Source organism: Urocitellus parryii, chromosome 13 (genome assembly GCF_045843805.1).
Source record: "Urocitellus parryii isolate mUroPar1 chromosome 13, mUroPar1.hap1, whole genome shotgun sequence".
NCBI classification, from domain to species: domain Eukaryota; kingdom Metazoa; phylum Chordata; class Mammalia; order Rodentia; family Sciuridae; genus Urocitellus; species Urocitellus parryii.
Window position 1 is genome coordinate 24,967,655 of NC_135543.1, and position 17,036 is coordinate 24,984,690.

At 54.1% G+C, this 17,036-nt stretch overlaps 1 protein-coding gene across 3 annotated transcripts in view; it reads right to left on the reverse strand.

Annotated features, from left to right (window-relative positions):
- Ctif (cap binding complex dependent translation initiation factor) overlaps positions 1-17,036 on the reverse strand; it is a 262,414-nt gene that overhangs the window by 155,851 nt on the left and 89,527 nt on the right. For all 3 annotated transcript variants that reach the window (XM_026393788.2, XM_026393787.2, XM_077792243.1), the window contains one exon: positions 16,821-16,896. In XM_026393788.2, coding sequence (XP_026249573.1) covers positions 16,821-16,896 — 76 coding nt within the window. The remainder of the gene's footprint in view (positions 1-16,820; positions 16,897-17,036) is intronic.

The window sequence follows — 17,036 nt, forward strand, 5'->3', positions numbered from 1 at the left end:
GCACTAGCACAGATAAAAAGAACAATAAACGGGAGAGGGAAGATCTTTCTTCTAGAAGAAAATCAACTAAGAAATGTACATAAAATTAGAGAATCACCAGTTGCTGACCAGCATATTTGGGGCAAGAATCATGAATGAACCCCAAAACTCAGGTAAAAGTATTGTCAAAAACAATGGAGGGATATATCCTTGTAAGATACTTAACTACAAAGGGAAAATAATAATTTTATAGTGCTGAGGATTAGAAACTGCTAACTTAACCAGAGGGTCAAGGTCAAGGTTATTGACTCATTGTGCCTCCTAATAAGACACACCAAGGAGACATGGCCCTAAATGAAATCACGAAGAAGCATCAGGCAAATCCAAATTGATGGACACTCTACAAAGTAACTAGCTTGTATTCTGCAAAATGTCAAGGTCACCAAGGAGAAAAAGAGACAAGACAGCTAACAGTAAAGCGTGAACTTGGGTTCTAAATCAGAAAACAACAACAAAGAGAAACAACAACCCATAAAAACTTTGTTTATAAAGGACATTAGTGGGACAAATGGCAAAATTTAAATAAAGTCTAAGATTGTCTAATATCTATGTAATCAATGTTAACTTCTTGACTTTGACAATTAGACTGTGGTCAGGTAAGAGAATGTCTGTTTTCAGGAAAACACATTCATGTAAGGGTAAAGTTCACCGTGTCTGCCACTTATTCTTCAAGCCATTATGAAAAAAAAAAAATGATAAGACAGAATGATACAAAACTCTGTGGAATGTTAACACTGGCTAGACACGGTGGCACATACCTGTAATCCCATGACTGAGGGGGCAGCTTTTCTGCTGCTGTGATTAAAAGACCTGACCAGAACAATTTTAGGAGGAGACATTTATTTGAGGGCTCACGGTTTCAGAGGTCTTAGTCCATAGAAGGCCACCTCCATTCCTTAGGGCTCGAGGTGAGGCAGAACATCATGGCGGAAGAATATGGTGGAGGGAAGCAGCTCTCATGGTGATCAGAAAGCAGAGAGAGACTCCACTCTCCAGATATAAAATATATACCCCTCAGCCATGCCCCAAGTGAACCACCTCCTCCAGCCACACTCCATTTGCCTCCAGTCACCATTCAGTTAACCCCATCAGAGATTAATTCATGGATTAGTTCAAGGCTACAACCCCATCATTCCTCCTCCCAACCTTCTTGTTTGTCTCACACGTGAGCTTTTTGGGGGGTACCACATCTAAACCATAACAGAGCCTGAGGCAGGAGGTCTCAAGTTCCCTGCTGAAAGACCCTGGATCAAAGTCAAAAATCAAAGGGGCTGGGATGTAGCTCAGTAGTAGAGTACCCCCAAGTTCAATCCAAATCCCCTCCTCCCCATCAGAAAGTTAACACTTGGGGAAAATCTGGGCAAAAGGAAACACAAGAATTCGTTGTGTTATGATCATAATTTCCTGTTAAGTCTATTTTTTTTTCAAAATAAAAAGAAAAGGAAAGTAGGATTCAATAATGAATCTAAATGTTTAACTAGAATGTGACAGATGGGCACTTACTGCACAATGACCCTTTGGTCACTGTCACATCGCCTGCCCAAGGGTGCTACTCCGCAGAGTTGAGGTATGTGGTAGGCAATGCTACCTAGGTTCAAGGTCGTACAACAATGAAGTGGCCTAATGACAAGCTCCTCAGGCCTCCAGCCCGGCACTGAGCCATCAGTGCCTGTAGCCGTAGGGAGGACGGTGGTGTGAAGGCAACATCCTCATGTAGTGTAATAAAGAAATCAGCGTATCTTATGCAAAATTGATGAATGTAAAAAGAGCAGGATAAGAACATTACGGTGGATATCAGAAATCCACTTTAGAAATATGTTTGTGCCACCAGAAAAAAACAATGAAATACGTGGAAAGTAGTTAGGGTTGAGGAGTGGAGCTGGGAGGAAGGGAGCAGAGAGCTGCCATATGCTGTTTTAGACCCTTTAGAGTTATTTAACTTTTGCAAACTACAAGCACGTGCCATGATGGAAAAACGCGTAGACAGATCTCGGTCTTTGGACCCATCTCCTCGTGGAGGCAGGAGCTCTCCCCAGCACAACCCCTCTTTTCCGTCCTCCGAATCCCATCTGAACCGATGGCACCCACCGTACCAAGGAATTGGAGATGAGTGTGGTTTAGGCAGAGACCCAGCTGTAGGAGGTGGAAGTGGATGAACACGATCACCTCATCGATGTCGCAGAGCCACAGTGGCTTCACCCTCCTGACTCCTCAGCACCACACGTGTAGCAGACACATCGTGGCCATAGACCTTGGCCTCATGGAACCACAGGGTCCCAGTGAGCACCCGGGAGTCTGGGCCCTGAACCTCAGAGTTGGCGACCCTTTGTCTCGGCAGGGGGTGAGCTCACCACACTGGCAGCCCTCTGAGAACCGAAGGACACGGTCTGTAGGTGACCAGCGGCTGGTGACATTGGAGCTGCCACCATAATGAATGCACGCCTGGAGGTCTGCAGGAGGGAGCGGGCTGCATCACGCCAGACAGAAGGTCTCCTGGGGGTTGGGGACCCAAAGGAAAAATGAGCCTTTGAAGAGCACAAGAATACAAACGATGCCTTACTGCCAGACAGATCTTCCAACGAGAAGCGTCCCAAGAGTGGGCAAGGAGCATCCAAGTTGGCCCTTGAAGGACAGCGGAGCCTTCGCTCCTGTTCACGGTGGGAAGGTGAGGCTCGGGGCCAGGAGACGGCTCCCTGCCTCTGGGCTCACTGCGCAAAAACCTCCACCACCGAACCTCAGGGGGAAAGGCCAGCAGTGTCTTCCAGGCACGACCATGATGTCCTGTGTTTCCACAGTGAGGTCCTGGGCCCGCAGCTGCACTTCTGTTATTACTCATGGAACCTTAATATCGACTTGCAACACCCCCTGTGCAGACAGAGCTTTGAGTCCACTGTTTTAGTCCCAGGCCAGCTGCTTGCCACCCAGTGTGCTTCAGGGTCACTGCTCACAGGTTCTGACCACCAGCCACTGCAGGACGTGAAGCTCCAGCATGCCCAGCCCAGCGCTCTCTTCCACCGAGAGGCCAAGGTTGCCCCACACCTCCACCAAGGGCTGCTCTGACCAGGGGAACGGTGTGGCTGAGGTTTTCTACCTTGACTGCACAAAGGTAATGAGCCTCCCAGGAACTCTAACTGGCCGTGGTCCCCCAGGGCTTGGGGGCCCAGAGGTCATTTGGGGCACACAGTTTCCCAACCCCTAAGCCTTTGCAAATCCTGGTTCTGGGTGGCCAAAAAGAGCCAGATTCTTTGTCCTTCACTTGAGCAAAGTGATGGTAAAAACCACCCAGCCAAGTGGGCTGGGGACGTGGCTCAGTGGCTGAACACTTCCTAGCACGTGCGAGGACCCGGGTCTGACACCTAGCAACGCAAACAGACAACAGTAAACACCCCGCCTCAGCAAACATCCCATTTCAGCCTCGACAGAAGGGGACAGGGAAAGGCGACGTCAATGACTCACCAAAGCCAATTGCCTCAAGTAGGTCCTAAAGCAATGTTCCCTACTGCCGACGAGGCTGCAGGTGGACCTCGGGGAGCCCTTGCCTAGTGTCCCTGAGGCCCTGGGTTCCATTCCCAGCACTAAAATCATCTAACTGCAGCTCAGAGTCAGCGGGGGTGGGGGGGTTGTTAAAATGCAGATCCCTGGGCCACCCATGGCTGCTACTGAAGTGGGACCCGAGGACATGCATTTGTGGACGGTTCTGATGCTGTTGGCGGACACGGCTGGCGACCACGCTTTGAGAACCTGTTGCAGAGATGAATAAGGGATGTTTTCAGCTCCCCGGATCTGGTACATGTCGCAAGGAGGAACACGTGTGGGGGTACACACTGACGGTGGAGGGGCAGCCCTGCTCCAGGTATACAGTAAGTGCTGCAGGGATCCAGGAGGAAAGCCTGGGGTTTTCTGCAAGCCCTAAGGGATGCGTGAATAATTTTTAAGCAGGGCCATAAAAAGTGTCGTTAATCTTTTTTTTTTTTTTTTTTTTTTTTACCTTTCCAGGTCTGTTTCCTTGTCTTTCTAATGGGGCAGTGGGCAGAGGTTCTAGGCCTTTCCCGGACCTGGCTTCCTATTATTCCCTGAGGCTCGGGGAGAGGGTAGCTCCATCCAGCCGGGGGCCTTGCCCTGCTGGCAGCCCCTCCAAAGCACAGGGACCCAGCAGCCGTCCACACATGCTGGGTGGTCATCTGCCAGCTCCAGAGCCGGCCTGAGCAGTGGAGTTGGCGGCTGGAGGTGTCGCACACGCTGCTGATCTCTCCTGGGCCCGACACCCCCGGCCCCCCTTTGGCTGGGCCGGGCGGCGAGGCCTGGGATTGTGCAGGAGCTCACAATGGAAGGAAGAGGGTGTAGGAGGGAGGTCCCTGGGCTGACCCTGGTATTGTTCTTGGGCCAGAAGAAAGCTTCCTCCGGCCCAGGCCGCGGCAATGCTAGAAAAAAACCTTGTCCAACCAGTGAGAGTCCGTGTTCTGGGGGGGCCGCCTGCCGGCAGCCGGCCTGGGAGCCGGGGCCCATTCACAAATGCCTGCAGGAGAGCACGTAGCCCTGTCCGCCCCCACCACCACTCCCAGTGACAGAAGCCGGGGTGAACGAAAATAACCAGGCTTCTCCGCCCCCAACCTCACTGCTGCCAGAAAGGAGAACACGACCAGAAACGGCCCACTGGCTAATAGAGGAAGAAAGGCTGCTTCACACCCTCAGCAACACCTTCCTCTTCCCCCAGCCTTGGCAGCTCCGTCTGCTGGCAAAGCACATGGGGCAGGTGCTGGACCAGTGCGCAACCCTGTTAACCAGGACTGGCCCAAATCACCGGTGGCATCACCAAAATGGCGGATGAGGCCAGCCCCTTGAAGGTGCTGTAGGGCAGGGGCAGTAAGGCTGCAGGTGGGTGACCCTGCTCACCTTGGGCTGCTGGGGTGGGCAGGAGGTGGCCCACCTCTGAGCATCGTAGACAGGGCTGCCTGGGCCATTCTGGGACCTGCTCACAGCGCTGTGTGCCTGGCATCTCTCCCGGCACGTCTTCCCAAGCTGGGCTCAGTCCCCCTGCAGGGGGTGGGGTATTTCTGGGTGATGTCCAGGGCCCAGCCGTGGCCTGAGGCCTTGAAGGAAGCAGTCCTCCATCTGTCCTCCTCGGGCCTGCGGTCCCCCAAGTGCTTTCTGTCCCATGCTGAACCCCAGGCTGTCCCCGTCGGACTGATGGGGCCCTCTGGCACGCAACAAGGGATTCTGGGTATGGTCTAGCCCAAAGCAGGGCATGGACCAGGTGTCCTACCCACTAGAGAAAGTCCTGCTCTGTCTCTGACAAACCTTTTCTCTGGCCACTGTGGGGAGGCGTGCAGAATCCCAGGAATTCCCTTTGGTGGCCAGGAGGGGGACGGGGTAGACCTCAGCCTTTGGTCTCCCAAACCTTAGACTGGACATGTCCCTGCTCAGAACACCCAGCTGCGTTCCTATTGGGTCAGATCCCCAGGCTTTCCGGACCCACCTTCCAAGGACCCACGAGGAAAGAGGAAGGGGTGAGTGGAAGGAGGCCCAGACACAGACTGTGACGGCAGACACGGGTCTTCCTGGTAGACCTCGGTCTCGGAGGGAGCTGCAGGAAGCCATCAGTCTCTGCTCAAGGAAGGACGTATGGGTGGTTCCTCAACCATCCTGCTCACCGTTCTGTGCTGGTATCCTACGGTAATGTGCCTCTTAAGGAGGCCCTCCGCTTCTGTCACGTGTTTCTAGCTTACACATGACCGTCACATCATGCTCTGGCTTGTACCTTGACCCTTAGCGCAGCTTGGCAATGCAATTCAAAAAAGTTAACTGATCCCCACTTTGAAGAAACGAAAGCCCAGAGTGAATTATTTGGGATGAATTACATGAGTAGAGCAGAAGAACTCTGGGATGACTACTGTGAATTAACTTTAGGATTAACTTTGCCACTTGGTTGAACTCTCGGGGCACTGGTCTGTTTATATTCTAGATCAGTGTTTGGCAATCCTTTTCTGTAAAGGGCCAGAAGTAAATATTTTAGGCTTTCCAGGAGACAGGCTCTGTGATGCAGCTACTCAGCTCTGCCACTGCAGCACAAATGCGGTGTGGCCCCTGGGCAAATGTGTGTCAATAAATCTTTATTTGCAAAAAAGCAGCTGGAAGGCTAGACTTGGCATGTGAAGCCCAGTTTGTCAATCCCTAAGACTCCAGCCCTGTTCTGGATCATTGAGGCTGTCATGTAAGGGAGTCCGACTTCCCTGGATCCCTAGGAGCCAACCCAGAAAGCGGTTCTAACCTCTGACCCTGGCATCCTACCCCTTGGAGGTGGGAGGGGAAGACCTGCGTGGGAACCCATCCAGAATCAGTCGGTAGCCTCTTCCCAAGAGACCTTCCTGGTTGTCACCAACAAAAGTCTTCACACACACCCCTGCCCCAAATAATCACTTCTATAAAAAAAGACCAGCAACAAAAATAACAATAGGTTTGTCTGGAGGAGCACGTTGCCCATTCCCAACGGGCCCTGCTACCTGGAGGCCTCAGACAGGAAACCCCGGAGTGAAGAACTTCTGGTCTCCTTTATTGTATGGCCGCCTATTTTTGTCCTGAGGAGGAAGCACTGGTGGGAGGGGCAGTGAGAGGCAGAGGGGTCTCCTAGGTGTGCGGTCCTCTTTGATGGCCCATGTGAGGCCTTGGGTCAGGAGGGGTGGGGGTGGTCCTTGCAAACCTGTCTGATTAGAAATAATAAAAATCATATTTCTTCCTCTTTCAAAGCTGTCAGTGGGGGCTTTTCTTTCTGCTTTTTTTTTTTCTGTCTTTATCACCTTCAGAAGTAGAAAAGACAAGCTATGCATTTTCTGTCTCATACTTATTAAGGAAATGGCATGTCCCCTAACTTGCCGTATACGTGATTGGCGTCACTTAGAATTAGAAAAGAGTTTTCCAGGGCCTCTTCCTCCTCCTCCTCCCTGTGTATAAAGTGCACCCAGACCACCTGAATTCCAGTCTTGGCTCCCCACTTCTAAGCTTTATGCTTGGGGTGAGGGACTTGATCTCAGTTCTCCAGTTTGTGACGTGGCAGCCGGATGAACGCCTCGCAGTTGTGAGTTCAGACACAGCGCAGGTGCTCAGACGGGGCTCTGTCATGTCCTCTGTGGCAGAGGCACACGTTCTGGACCAGGGTACCGGGTGCAAGAACCCTCTGCAGGAGCAGGCCAGGGCTCATTCAGCCATTCAACCAATCTTTCACGAGCCCCTGGATGTGCCCATGAGAAACATATTCTAGTGGGAGAAGAGGGACTCTAAATAAAGAACGTGTGTGTCGGGCACTGTGGGGACAAAAAGATAAAGAGGGGGCGGGGTATCTGGGGATGGAGTGTTCACACGGCTTCCTGAGAAAGTGACATTTGACCAAAGACATCGTGTCTGTGAAATGAGGCCAAGAGCATGTTGTATGTGGTGCACGGAACACACAGAGAGAGGAAGTGAGATAAGAAAAAGCAAGTACCTTCATGGTTCCTGGACACAGAAAGCGCTTGGCGAACGCTGGTGAGGGTGGGCGTGATTGTGTTATGGTCATGGCTGGATTCTCACTCGGGGACGTTAGGAGATGCAGGGTGTCTGCTCGCGGGAACCTGCATTTCAATCAGCCCATCGGCGGTGCCCCTGGTCAGTAGTGGTGGACTGAATGAATGAGGTCAGACCGCCCCTCCATTGGGCTGTGAGGTGACTGCAAACAGCACCTGGAGGAGCAGGGCCCAGGGTGCAAGGTGGGGCCATGCTGACTTGACTCTTCCTGGGTGTTTCAGGATTATCCTTGTGCCTGTGCGTTAGCATATCCTGGAAGTTTCCAGAAGAGTTGGCAACAGCGCTGACATAGCTCTAGGGAACAATAAAGTCACTGCTTCCCATCCGGAGGGCTGGGAACCTGGCTACAGCTGCTCCACTTGCAGCGTCTACGCTGCGTGGGGTGACAGGACCACCATCCCCTAGGTGACAGAGCAGCAGCGCCACCTACAGGAGGAACGAGGCAGCTGTCGCATCCGCCACCATTTTTACTCCAGAGCACCGGAGGTGGGGGGAATCCTGGTTACCATTCTCATCTCGAAGGCTCCTTTGCCCCTCATGTTCCTTACTATCTGTGTGTACAGAATGTCCACTGTCTTAGTCTGAGGCTAACAGGGGAAGGCCAAGTGGCCCTGGATCCCTCCCTTGGCTGGCTCTTCTCCTTTCTCTGGGGCCTCATAAGGTCAGGGAGCCACTTGACTTTCTTCTGGGCCCCTCCATAGGGAGGGCCTTGAGCACATCCACGAGGCCAGACACCCAGCCAGACAGAGTTGTGCTCGATTCGTGTGCACGCCAGGCCCACTTCACAACGCAGATATTGTTCTCCTGAACGAGCTCAGTAACTTGAGGTCAGAGAATGGGCCTTCCCCGGGCAGAGTGAGCTAATAATTAATTGCCCACAGCCACAGAATTGAGCTTCAAAATTTCAAAACAGAAAGGCAAAAGCAGACGTGAGTCAGGCTGTGTCGTTCCTATCATCAGACAAAAAAGAGCAGACATCATGCTGCCTGAAGAGAATTCAAGGAAAATGATCAAGATAAGCCCTAATAGGAAGCCTTGGGCAAGATACTGGATGATCTGACAATGTCTGTCAACTGGGCTTCTGTATAAGACACAAAAGCACCCAGGGCAGGGTGTGGAGTCAGGGGGTGGCATTTTTGCAGGGCCTAGAGGCCCTGTGTGCAGGGACATTCTAGGGAGAGAAGGAATGACATGCCTGCCGGATGGCTCTCTAGTGACATCACGCTAAGGAGGCTGAGGGCGCGCAGGGCAAGGTGGAGTTCACAGGGCCGAGGGGAAATGGCTCCTCAAGTCACCACATCTCCAAGAAGAAGCCAGGCTGGGGCTCAGAAGGGCCACCTGCTCCAGAGGTGAGGCAAGGAATGTACCAAGGAGATCAGAGTCTCTTCAGCCTCCACCCCCAGCTTCACACTGAACTCCATCACTTTGCCTTGGCTCCACCCTGGCTTCACACTGAACTCCATCACTTTGCCTTGGCTCCGCCCCCGGCTTCACACTGAACTCCATCAGTTTGCCTTGGCTCCGCCCCCGGCTTCACACTGAACTCCATCAGTTTGCCTTGGCTCCGCCCCCGGCTTCACACTGAACTCCATCAGTTTGCCTTGGCTTGGATTATGGCGTCCATCTCTCCCTCTCAGGATGGCCTCCAGGCTCTGATCTTCTGAGGACAGAAGCCAATACTTCAACCCCCCAAGCCCCACACCAGTGGCTGTCTCCCCTGCAGGCTCAGGGGCAGCTGTGGGGTGTGGGCAATGAGACATTACCCCTACTCCATGGGAAGGCAGCTCCCTTGTCCATGCAGCTGCGCTCCTGGGGGTAGCCACATGTTCCCCCCCCCCCCCCCAGGAGAGGGGCTCAGAGGAATGTCAGGCCTCTGAACAGCGGGGAACATTTTGTCCTGGGTGTGCCTTCCCCTTCACCTCCTCATTCTCTTCCTTGTTGTGCCAAGGGAAGGCCTGAGCATTGAGTGGAGTCATTTGGGGGACAATTTGCACACTGGGCACTCATAAGGATGCAAGTGGGCAAGGACACCTCTGGCTGCTGGAGACCGGACTTCTCACCGTGGATGCTGGCCTGTGGAGCCTGCCGTGATGCGTTGGTGCCCTCTAGTGGGGGCCGGCCGCCATGCAGCCTCCTGTCCTGGTACCACCCCAGCATCAGCGTGCTCCCTGGGAGCTGGGTTAGGAGTGGTGGGCTGGGAGTGCACCATCATGGCCACCTGGCCAGCGGGCCAACCTCCCCACTCAAATGCAGTCCACATGGTTATGCCCAAAACGTGGGTGAGACCTGCACCATGGATGGCGCGTAGGCTCACAGGGTTCCCCAGGACCCTAGTCTCAGCCCAGATGTTTGTCCCAGTTTCTGCCCTGCCTTTTGGTCTCACCCACGGGAACCATGACTGACCCTGAATCCACATGGCCTCCTGCTGCTCTCCCCTGATCAGGGCCCTCAGGGAGCAATGCCAATCTCAACTCACCTGCAGCTGCACAGGGAGGCAGGTCGCTGGCCTATGCACCACCACGATTACACACCAGCCCTCACTAACCAGCTAGATGCCTCCTGTGGGTGGGAAACCCTTCCCGGCAGCTGCAGCTCACAGTGGCACAAGTGTGATCCCTGGACAGGGACATTTATCTGCCTTGCTGCCCCGCGGCCAGGGGAAGCTCCGAGGGCCTGAGCCCACCTCTCCCTGAGGTGAGACTGTGGTGATACTTGACCTTGAATTCATTTCTCACCGTGGAAACACAGCCAGATGTGATAATCAGGGACAGGGCCCTGTGCTTTAGCTAAAAGGGGGTTTGGACAAGTATCCAGATGTCAGCATCTGACCCCCAATGAAGGCACCACTTCCTATGACCCCACACTCCTAGGAGCCCCGTGTGCAGCTCCCACTGAGAGATAAGTCAGAGCTCCCAGGAGATTTACTGCAGGCGTTAAGCCCAGGGGCCACTGGGCCCTCTGCTCTTCATTCCAGCCCCAGGCATCAGTGATGGCGGTTGTTTGGGGGAGGAAGGAGGAGCATGCAGCAAGAGGACCTTACAGGGCCTCTGACCTGGACAAGGCATAGCATCTGCTCAGGTACTGAGAGCCTCAACAGAGCAGCATGGATGTCCATATCCAGGTCTCATTTCCTCCCCTGGACCGTGCCCTCATGGGGAGCTCTGTCTTATGCAATTCTCTCTCTACAAGGCTTGAGCAAAGCACTCGCCTGCAAAGACTAGCTAAGTGAGCAAGTGGAAGCATCTGCTGGCCCTGGACAGTCGTGTGACCTTCACTCCTGCAGCCCTCCACAGTTGGGCGTGGCATGTGACTAACTGTCCAATAGGCTGTGATTGAAACTGACACTTCTGGGCCCAAGCATGTAAGACCCCAAGCATGACCCTCCAGCTCACTCTTTGCCCCTGCCAGGCTCCCTGGATGCCATGGTTGAGTGACAGGGCCACAGATGGAATCCAGCTGGATCCTTGAGGCCCCAAGGAAGGGCCCTAAAGAAGGGTCAGACCTTCAGGATTCCAGGAAGATAGAAATAAAAGTCTTTGCATGAAGCCAGTGAGATTTGTTTAACATGGTGGTCTACAGTATCCTAACACAGGAGACGATGGGAAAATCTTGTCAAAGAAGAAGTATCACAGAAACCACACCAACAAGAGCAGAGCCAGCTGGATGTCAAAGTTGTGCTGGAAAACAGCAAGAGAAACCCGCAGGCAGAGAGATGGACCCAATGCAGGAGACAAAACTCCTCTCTCTCCTCTCTCTCTCGCTCTCTCTCTTTCTCTCATCCACCAGACAGATTCCAAGATGCACCTAGGAGGATACTTGGAACTGTATCCATTCAAGAAGGCGCGTGCTGGGGTTCCAAAGATGAGTGACACGTGGCCTTGGCCCTCAGGTGGGCTGACAAGGGACCTTCCCTCAGGAAGCTGTGACATGACAGAAGCCATCACATAGGGGTGGGAACGGGAGCCTGGGGAACTCAGCAGATGGACACCCAGACTCTACCTGTGCATCTGAGAGGGTCTCGCAGAGTGGCCTGGGCCAGCACGAGGAGCCCAGCAGGCAGAGAGCGGGTGAGCTGGATTCCAGGCACAGGGAACGGCATTGAGACAGCAGAGACGGTGAAGGACCAAGACATGTGGGGGGCCAGGGGTGGATGAGGGACGGGGCCAGGCAGGTGTCCCGGGTGGAGTCGCCAAGCCTCCTGACTGCTGAAGAGTCTCAACAAGGACAGAAAGGGCCAGAGATGGGGGTCTGGGACTCCATGGGGTCAGGAGACTTGGGGGACAGGACCGGGATGGACAGAGCTGAAGGACAGACTCTCACGGCTCTCTTCTTCTGAGGGGAGGAAGTGGAGGGCGGGTGGCAGTGAGCGCAGGCCACACCGCTCCGTCCCCTCTTCTTGCCTCCAGGTAGAAGGTGGGGGAGCAAACCCTGACTTCTGCCAGGGAGAGACTCAGGAGCTGGCTCATCCCTGCCCAGGCCCAGGACTCCTACAGAAAGGCTGTGGGCACTCAGAAAGGCCATCCCAACGTGCTTTCCTAGAACCTGAAATTTTGCTCAGAGAGCTGTGTTTTGGGATAGAGAGACCTGTCCCCTTCATCCTAGTGGGGCCCACATGAAATGCCAACGCCCCCAAGGGGTGGTCCAGCCATGAGCAGGAGCAGTTGGCAACTCCTGCTTAGTTGGAGCGTCCCATAATGCTTTAAAGATACAGATTTCTGGGTATGATCCGGTGGGTGTGGCCACCAGCCTCTAGGCTGGCCCCAGGGATCCTGGCTTCCAGGTGTGCACACCTCGGGGTGAACCTGCCCATGCCACCACGCCTGTGCCTGGCGAATGCCACCTCTGGGAAGGGGCCTTCCCTTCTGGGCGGAGGCTCGCTCCCTCACCCCTTCTCTCCCATCCTGTGCTCCGGGGAAAGCAGCTGCTCTGTGACGAGGCCCCCATGGCAAGAGACAGGCCTCCAGGCCTCAGCCACCACGGGACACAGCCACCACGGGAGAGGGCCTCCAGCCCAGGCAAGCCTTCTGATGACCACAGCCTTGGCCATCAGCCTCGCAAGGGAGAGAACCTGGCACAGGACCACCCGCTGAGCTGCTCCCCAAATAATAAAGCAACCAAGTTTTGAGCAATTTGTTATGCAGCAAGAGACAACGAGTGCAGTGGGTCCCCGGTGAGACCCAGGCGGCAGAGGGCCTCCCTGGTGAGACCCAGGCGGCAGAGGGCCTCCAAGCTTCCCAGGAAATCCCGGTGGCCTCAGCCCAGTGCCACAGCTGTGGGGACCTGTCTGCTGATGTTTTTCTGAACTTTTCATGAAAATGCATGGTGTGTGTGTGTGTCTCTGTGTGTGTGTGTGTGTGTGCGATGTTGTGTATGTGGTACACATGTATGTGTACATATAGTAGGTGGTATACATCCAATATGCGTGTCTGTGTGTGGTTGTGTATGTGTGTGCATATGTGTGCCTGTGTGTGTGTGTGGCGTGTCTATGGTGTGTGCGTGTTTGGTTGTGCATGTGTGAAGGTCAAAGCCCTTCCACTCTGTGCTATAGACTGAAGACGGAGATGAGGACAATGACCTCCTCTCCTAGCAGCCTCAAGAGCTGAGCATCACGCTTGGGCCCTGGAGCACCAAGGGTGCTTGCTGATTTACTGCTCCTTGAATGAAGAAAAACCCCCAGAATATGAAGGCTCAGAGAGACCTCCATCTAATAATTTTCAAAACTGATTTAGCAGAAGAACCATCTCTGCAAGTGAAAGCCCTCGCGGACTCTTGATTTTTGTGAGCTGGAGGGGGCCCTCCAGACTCCGCCCCCCGCTCCCCATCACAGCCACCACGGCCTCCAGACCCTGATCCGGCCAACTGCATCTTCTGGAGGAGTAGACCAAGGCCCACCTGGGAGTCTGATTCCCTGGACCCTGGTCCAACTTCTCTGAGCTGCCTTGGATGTCACACAGGAAGAGAGTCACACGTGGCCTTCGTAGCTGTGTGTGGCAGCTGTGTGGTTCATTATCCAACCTGCCCCTAGCAGAAATGCCCCTCTTCACCAGAAACATCCACAGGGAGCGGGGTGGGGGTGAGAATTGCTCCCTCCTCCCACCTCCTAACAAAGAGGGCCCCATAGAGGTGGGGGCTGGCTTCACAGTGCTGAGTCCTGAGAATAACAACAGCAGGTGCCCATTATATGCGCGCATTGATGCAGAGCATCATATGAATCTCGAGCTTGGCCTTCCCAGTCACCTGATGGAGTAGCAAGGTTATCATCTCGTCTGACACAGGAGGAAGCGGAGACAGAATAAGGGTGAGGAATGAGCCCAAGACTCCCTGACTGGTCGTTGGTGGCCACATTTCATCTGGGTCAAGGACTCAGTGTGTGGCCTGCACCCTGCTGCTTCTCGCCTGGCCAGTGGCCAGCTGTCCTTTCCCTTCTGCCCTCTAGTCTGCTTCCTGAAAGAGCAGGACAGTCACCCAACAGGAGCAGGTGGTCAGACCTGTTTCTCTTCTGGCCCCCATGCTCCCAGGCCTCTGGCTCAGAGGCCACCTGCACACCCCCCCTGGGGCAGAAGGCACCTGGTTCTTCACCTAGACGTGCTTTTCCAAATTTATATGTCCTATCAGTCACAAGTGCTGCAGGCATTCAGGGCAGGAGTGAGAAAGTGGTCACTTGGAGTATTTGACCCTGTCACCCTTAGAGCCATGGCTGCTTTACGTTAGCAGTGACGATTAATCTAGACCCTGTGCTGACACCGCCCTCACTCACACACCATGTTGATGCTGTCCCCTCCCCAAATGCACGGGAAAGTACGGAAATCTCCCTGCGTGGCCGGTTCATGCTTCACCAGGTGTGCTCCTCGCTGCCTCCCTGCATCTACCCACCACCCTGTGACCTTTTTCTAAACTATCTGAGGACAAACTGCAGAAATGAGGCCCCGATCCTTCAAAGATTCTAGCACGTCTTTCTCAAAGACAAGGACACTTGCCTACATGATCGTCACACAGCTATCAGGTCAGGAGACTGTCCTGCAAGCAAAACCACCCTCCGGCTCACAGACCCCATTCCCATCCTCTGCCCCAGCACAATCTCGACTCCCCCCTCTGTCCAGGACTTCAGCAAGGGGCACGCGATGCACTTAGTCATCCGCCTCTCCAGGCTCCCACGGTCTGGAAGACTTCCTCAGCCTCGTCCTGCCCTTCATGTCCAGGCAGCCTGAGAGTCCTGTTTCCTCTGGACCACACCCAGGCTGGGCTTTCTTGGAAGAAAAGTCTCAGAAACGATGTTGCGTTTTCTCAGTGCAGTGCCTCAGAGACACAGGCACCCACCAATCCCGCCACTGAGAGTGTTAACCCTGACCACCCGGCCAAGTGGAGCCTCCAGGTCTGTCCACCACAAAGTCACCACATGTCCTTTGTATTGAGGTGACCACGGTGTGTGACCCAGTCCACTGCACAAAGAGAGTCTAGAGTTCGCTATGCAGGGAGAGGAGTCCAAGCAGAGCTGGTGGTCTCACTGCACTCCAGGGAGCCCAAGGAACTAGAATTTCCAAGGCAGAGTTCCAGAGAGGAGAGAGCCATACAGAAGGAGAAATCCAGAAAGATGCAGGCCCTTGAGTCTTCGGCTGAGTATAAATTTGTGTGTGTGTATGTTTCCAAGGCCCAAAGAAATGGAACCAGTTAGGGCTGGAAACAGTTTGTGCTCCCCCAGTCAGGGCAAAAAACACCCCCTAAGCCACAGGCATCAGCCAGCAACTTCAGAAGGGCCCTTTGACTCTGCAGTGGTGCAAAGTTGGCCTTAAACTAGTCTTTCTTCCCTGACCAGCTTAAAAGTAAGTCCTAGGAGGATCAGACTGTATCGGAGTAACTTGACTGTTCCAGAATAAAGCCCCAAATATTTAAAGGACTACCAACCAACCCACAAAACTACCAAACTTAACACCCAACAGGGTTAAGCTCCTAAGATCTAGCATCTCATATAAAATTACCAGACCTTCAAAGAAAACTATGATCCCCAACCAGGAGGAAAAAAAAAATCAATGAATAGAAACAGACTGAAATGACACAGATGACAGAATGAGCAGAGGAGGACATTACAGCAGTTGTGACTTCCCTGGGCTCACCCAGACAGGACAAGCCATGAGAAACGGAAGGGATGAGAAAAGGTCTGTGGGGACCGTCCAGAGATGAAAAACGAGGATGTACAGTGAGCAGCACGTTGGATGGGGTCAACAGTAGATTGGACACCAAAAAGAAAAGACGCGTGAACTTGAAGACTCAGCCAGAGGAACTATCCACAATTAAAGTACCAGGAATAACGGGAGCTTTGGTGACACCAAGAAGACAGGAAAAAGCAGGGCGGACACATAGTCGGAGCCCCAGGCTGGGGAGGGATGAGCAGTGACGGATGAAGAACTTCCAAATTCAACAGAACAACAAGCCTCCAGGTCTTTAGAGCCCACACCTGGCCTGTCAGGAGTGAAGCATGGCGTCAGGGGTGACTCACTGCCAGGGCCCAGGCTTGAGCAGAGACAGGAAAGGGGACAGGGACAGGAAGAGCAAATGGGCAAGCATCAAAGTTGAGGAGCGAGCAGGGCAGGGTGACGACAGCTTGGAGGTTGGTGGCAGGCTGTCCCTTCAGAGGGTCTACTACTCTAACTGCCCTGCAGCAGGCCCTGCCCCATACCTGGAGCAGCTATTTCTGCTCAAAGTCCAGCACTCAGGGAGCTGCAGACCTGGTTCGCCGCCCCACTGCTGAGCCAGTCCTCTTTGTCCCAGAGCCTGGCCCCATTCTGGGAAAGGAGCCCAACCGATGACAAAATGAGCAAGCACAGCAGACAGCTGGACTCTTCACAGTGGACAGCTCCACTCTTCAGAAGCCTAAAGATAGCCCGGGCCCACTGAGGCCCAGCAGCGCACCTGAACACCCCGCAGGGTGCCCGCCCTCGGAGGCCTCAGGTCAAGGCGGCCAAACTTCCAAGTTGGCTGAGTTGCCGGCACATGGCCCATTTCGTCTAGAGGACATCAAGCCTGCCCCCCAGCAGGCTGCCCACGGCATCACCAAGAGCATGCTGTCACATACGCTGTCCCATTGGACACCCTGGTCCACGGCGAGCACCTGCCCCTGCCCCCTGGCTCCTGCTGTACATGCAGGTGACTCCTTGCTGAAGCAAGACCCCGCCCAGGCGGAGAGCAGGACTGAGAGGCTGGGTTAGAGACCCTGCCCCTGCACCTACCTGCCAGGTCGGGAGGACCTTCTCAATGTCATTCAGGTTGATGCCATCCCCATCTTCCAGTTTCCCTTTTCCACACCTAGGCCAGAAAAGACAGAAAGGCGTTGCAAGCAGGGGCCATCACGCATCGTGTCCCAGCCCGGCCACAGGACAGCAGGACGGGAGGGAGGGACCTGCAGAACCAGCCTAGGAAGTGGCCTTGGGATGAAGGTCTTCCGC